Source organism: Physella acuta, unplaced genomic scaffold (genome assembly GCF_028476545.2).
Source record: "Physella acuta isolate Inbredline_101_S28 unplaced genomic scaffold, ASM2847654v3 ptg001696l, whole genome shotgun sequence".
NCBI classification, from domain to species: domain Eukaryota; kingdom Metazoa; phylum Mollusca; class Gastropoda; family Physidae; genus Physella; species Physella acuta.
This window is the reverse complement of record NW_026733209.1, coordinates 171,384-177,006: the sequence shown is the minus strand read 5'-3', so window position 1 is coordinate 177,006 and position 5,623 is coordinate 171,384. Positions and strand designations below refer to the sequence as shown.

General features: G+C 31.5%; 1 protein-coding gene across 1 annotated transcript; it reads left to right on the top strand.

Moving 5' to 3' along the window:
- The first annotated feature begins 2,335 nt into the window (after nt 1-2,335).
- Nucleotides 2,336-5,292, top strand: LOC131929926 (uncharacterized). Its single transcript, XM_059286316.1, has 5 exons — nt 2,336-2,447; nt 3,961-4,117; nt 4,602-4,693; nt 4,853-5,054; nt 5,167-5,292. Exons 2-5 carry the CDS (start codon nt 3,980-3,982, stop codon nt 5,290-5,292), a joined length of 558 nt encoding a protein of 185 aa, XP_059142299.1. The 5' UTR covers nt 2,336-2,447; nt 3,961-3,979.
- The last annotated feature ends 331 nt before the right edge of the window (nt 5,293-5,623 follow it).

Genomic DNA, 5,623 nt, shown 5'->3' with positions numbered 1-5,623 from the left:
AGAGCCCCCCCCCCCCCCCACTCCTCTCCGAAATGATGCTTGACGGAAACTCTGCCCTCAGTGAATTTGCAAAAGACGATCCGGTCCAGTCCCAGATGTCATCCAGCCATCTTCTCTTTTGTTACCCTTGCTATTCCCCCCCCCCTCACAGGCGTACATTAGGACATCAGACATCTTATGTCTAGGGCACGGATCTGTTTCTGGGGGCTTGTATTGAGTGTTCATGGCTCTCATCCATGTATGCACCTCACTATGCGAACAGCTCCCAATCTAACACCAGGAATCTCCTTAAAAAGTTAACAAAGTAAAACTGGTATCGGCAACCTTTGGATGGGAATATTACTGGGGCATGACACTAGTACACAGCTAATTCACATTTCTGCTATATGTAGCTTGAGCTCTTATATGAAGAGAGTTAACCAACCCCCTTGACTGAATCATTTCACCTCAATCGTGGCCATTGTTATTATTCTGGTTTGTTATAATTTTAATATCACGCGCTAGTAAATTTAAAGCAATACTAAATTAGTTTGTATTCAATGGTATTAAATACTTCAGTAAGCGTAATTCTGAAAACTTAAAAATAAAATGTAAGTTTTTCAATATTTGCAATTTTTTAATACAATAATATATAAGAAAATATAGCTCAAGGTCATAATTAAATATCTATAAATACTACTTAACATCCTAAAGTCAACAGTTAACAAAGTCAACAATTTTTCACCATAATTAACAATTTAACATAAATATGTGCATCTGTGTTTCTCGCTAGTGTCCAATAAATGTGACGTTTGTGTAACAATCTGCATAAATATAGGTCAAGGTCATAATTAAATATCTATAAATAGTACTTAACACCCCAAAGTCAGCAGTTAACATAGTCAACAATTGTTTCACCATAAATAACCATTTAACATAAACATTTGCATATGTGTTTCTCGCTAGTGTCAAATAAATGTGACGTTTGTGTAACAATCTACATGGGGCCATTCGTTGCTAGCGTCCCACTTATGGGACGCTTGTTGTACACTTGATATAGCGAAGTAGTAAAAAAAAATTTTTATTCTTAAATTTTTATCAGATAGAAATATGGTACTGCTACAAGTTTCAAATGTATTTTGCACTTAAAATGTTAATATTTTAGAAGATATGCATTTTCCTGTGCGCATGTTTTCTTTTTTCCGCCATTTTGACAAGTCCTGCAAATCCGGCACTATAACATTTTTCTAAATTAATTTTTTTCACAAAACACACACAAATTCAATGAAACATAATTTGTGTTTTAACTAGTTTTTAATAAATTTTAGCAATTTTTTTTACAAGCGTCCCATAAGTGGGACGCTAGCAGAATATGGGATATATATATATATATATATATATATATATATATATATATATATATATATATATATATATATATATATATATATATATATATATATATATATATATATATATATATATATGTACGTGTACGTGTACGTGTACGTGTACGTGTACGTGTACGTGTACGTGTACGTGTACGTGTACGTGTACGTGTACGTGTACGTGTACGTGTACGTGTACGTGTACGTGTACGCGTACGTGTACATGTACGTGTACGTGTACGTTTACAGGTTTTATATATTGCAATACAGATTAAAGAAATGATTTTTAAAAATCCTATTATTTTTTAATCCAGGCATATTGTCATAGGTGTTGCCTTAATAAGTATCGAACTCTAGCACTGAGCAATTATTTTATGTATTACCCGACAATGTAAAAATGTATAACGGTGCAAGATTTGGAAGTAAAATAAAGTAAGTTCTGTCTCTTTTAATGATATTTACGCAAAACGTGAACATTTTTTAGTATAATATTATGTTGAACTAGCATTCACGCAATTAATCAGACATCTAAAAGTTTTGCATAAGACGTGGGACATAACACGTTGTTTTGTTTTCCACCTTGTTGAGTGTAGAGGCTAAAACCTAATTCAAAATGGCGTGTGCCTTTTTATCAGTGTGGTAATGTGCGTGTCTGTGTTCTTCTGAATGTTAGCATATGAGCTTATATGTATTTATGTATTTCAGCGTCTCTTTGTGAGCATTTGTATGTATAGGCCTACGTGTGATCTCATTTATGAATTAACTAATTAATTGTTTTGCGCAGACGAAAAACATTTAAGCTATTCAAGAAGGAAGTTAAGTTGGTATAAAGTATATTATCTCTATGCTGACATTGATGTGAATTTGGACTCCGCCACTGTAAACTAACTTAGGTACCATCTGTATATGACATTGCATACGTGGACTGTCTGACTGAAGTTTAATTGCCTTAGTCCCCCGCCATTACTGTGATAGTCAACAAGAGGTAGAAAGCTGGCAGAAATCATATTGAATTTCAAAAAAGAATATTGTTTGAACGCAAAGATGTACCTTGCTGGCAGTTAAGTTTTCAATCACATTGTAGAGTAATTTGCGCTCTCTTGTTATCTTATATTTTATTTTATTATGCTAATATTAAATCAGGCTATTGCTTTGAATGATATTCTCTCTTTACATCGGCAATGTTACTTTTTTTATTAACACGTTTTTATTAACTCAGCTGCGCGTTTGTGTGTTTGTTGTTAAAATTGACATCGAAAATTAGCCCACTTCTGATTGCTCTATAGATCTGAAATTTGGCATGCAGGTTACTTTCGCCTAACAATTTCAGATGCAATCATAAAAACTAGCAATTAGAGACCGTAATTAGCTCAATTTAATTACGCCCAAAGGACCATAAAATTGAGGACATGATTTCTAAAGATACCGACAAGACTGGAGGCTTATTGACACAGTTACTTCGGCCCCAATCGATGTGAGCGCGCTGGCCGTGATCGTATAGTGGTTAGTACTTCGCGTTGTGGCCGCGACAACCCAGGTTCGAATCCTGGTCGCTCAAGATTTTTTTAGTCCGTGTATTTATAAACACTTAGTCAATTCATACTTAATCAAGTCATTAGATAAAGTAGAAAATAAACTATATAAAAAACTTTTTTAAAAACCACGTTTTTCATGTGTAGCAACGGACTAAAAAGGAGAAAATAAAATACTTAAAAAAAACTTTTTAAAAAACCACGTTTTTCTTGTGGACTAAAAAGTAGAAAATAACTATTTACATACATTTGATGACAAAAAACGTGGGTCGGGCAGATGGGTCGGGAAATTTGATGGTGAACGTACCCACGTTTTTTGTCATCAAATGTATGTAAATAGTTATTTTCTACTTTTTAGTCCACAAGAAAAACGTGTTTTTTTAAAAAGTTTTTTTTAAGTATTTTATTTAAATAAGTGCTGAGTCAATTTAGCTAAACAGTCATTGTAAAATTGAATAACCGAGACAGTACACAACTAGTGAAGTTATCCGTTTTGGTTTCTCTCAAAAAGTATACAAAGGTATGTCAACGGTAAAGATTATATATATATATATATATATATATATATATATATATATATATATATATATATATATATATATATACAGCCCTGTTGGAAAGCGGAGGTCAAAAGTAAGATTGGCGTAATAGATGAGAAAGCGATATTCAGATTTCCTTCCCCTTATATAAAAGTGGACAGTGCGTCTGGGGTGTACAATTTCTTTATGTCACGTTACGAGTGGTCACATAGTTGGATGATCATATTTTAGTTAGTCTAAATAAACCTCAATAAAAGCGTAGGGGAGGGGGATGTCACATACTACACTAAAAAGAAATATAAAGCAACTTGAAAAAGTATCTTTTTAAGACTTTAGCGTCTCAAAATTTCATAAAAATTATTTTATTAGAGAACCAGTAATATATGAATTTTAATTTATACTGAGAACATAACATCGCGAGCGACGGGTAAGCTAGTTATTTATGTTTATTCAAAGATTATATTTATGTATCCTACATATTGATACATTCAGTTGAAGGCACACACAACATTTTATTTCAAGACCAGAGCACATCCTCAACATGTTGAAGCAGATTCTTGCGTTTGTTTTTCTACTGGCAAGCGTCTCGACTGTGTATTGTGGAGACGCACTGCAAAAGACACATACGGACAACAGCACATTTCAACACCAATCAAAACGAAACGCTGGTTCAACACAGGTTGATACTTATGTATATTGTACTAATATTACTTATATCATGTCTATATTCTAAATAAAATGCGAGTAATAACACAAGAAACGTAATTGCATTTCATTTTCAAAATATTACGAATTTCTAAATGACAATTAATGTGGTAAATGAAAATTAAACATTTAGAAATCTGTGAGTTCATTTATAACTCGAAAACTCCATCGTATTACCTATTTTAAGATTAGAAGAGTCATCATGCATCTGTGTCTACATGTGACATAAATTTATAATGTAATAACTCTACATTGATACAAACAATATGTTTTGTAAATAGTAAATAGCTGAAATTATGAAACCAAACACACACATACACACACGCATATATATATATATATATATATATATATATATATATATATATATATATATATATATATATATATATATATATATATATATATATATATATATATATTTAAAGATTCTAGTTACCAAAATTAAATGTCCCCAGTACCATATGCCTTACTCTGGTGATATTAGACATCCAGTGTTTGATGGTAAAGAAATCTACATTGAAGGAGACATTCTTGAACGTCCCCACAGGTTATAAAATATATGTTTCAAAAAATCTATATAGAAACAAAAACATTTATTTTCAATGAACAAATCTCTGAGTTTCAACACACTTTACGTTTTTTAACTTATCAAACCTTTTTATCTTAATTGTAAAAAGTCTAAAATGATTAAGTACAATGTATGTAGATTTACTGTGGACCTGTGTGAGACTAAAACTTGCTTCAACGACATCGAAATGCAGGCCGACTATCGTTTTGCGACACAGGTATTCTCCATGAATTACAGAAGGAATCTGCATTGGGGAACGGCATCAGAATACAGTGGGAATCATTTAGAAGTAGGGAAAAAATTAAAAATGACAGTTTTGATTGAAAGCCAACAATTCAAGGTAAATTTTGCTTATAGTTACATTTAAATTTCCGTTACTTAATGTTTGAATATTATTCTGATAACATTAAAGATAGTACACGGTTTTAATTTTTTATTGTATATTTTACTAGATATTAGTCAACAGCAAAACTTTTGTTATGAAGGCAGACGTTAGGGTGCCAAAATTAAAGTATATTCGGATTCGTGGGACTGCTAACATTGATTGGATTTTGTATTCAGTAAGAGACATATTTTAATAATTACATACTTTCAATTTTATAATACGTTTCTTTAACTATGAATTTGAATATAGCAATTATATTTCACGAAAAAAAGGAATATTAAGATACATGTTAATTGCTTGATTGAACATAATATAAATTATATATATATATATATATATATATATATATATATATATATATATATATATATATATATATATATATATATACTAATGTATAAAAGACTGCATGCGCACTTCTCTTTCTCTTTCTCTCTCTCTCTTCCTCTCTCATTGTCTCTCTTTCTCTGTCTCTCTCTCAAGCCGATCAAACACTATAATCTGATTTAGGTTCAAAGATATTA

Coding starts and splice junctions, on each gene's coding strand:
- LOC131929926 (XM_059286316.1), top strand. CDS start 3,980: ATGTTGAAGCAGATTCTTGCGTTTGTTTTTCTACTGGCAAGCGTCTCG. Junction 4,694..4,852: donor ATTCTTGAACGTCCCCACAG/GTTATAAAATAT, acceptor CAATGTATGTAG/ATTTACTGTGGACCTGTGTG. Junction 5,055..5,166: donor TTGAAAGCCAACAATTCAAG/GTAAATTTTGCT, acceptor ATATTTTACTAG/ATATTAGTCAACAGCAAAAC.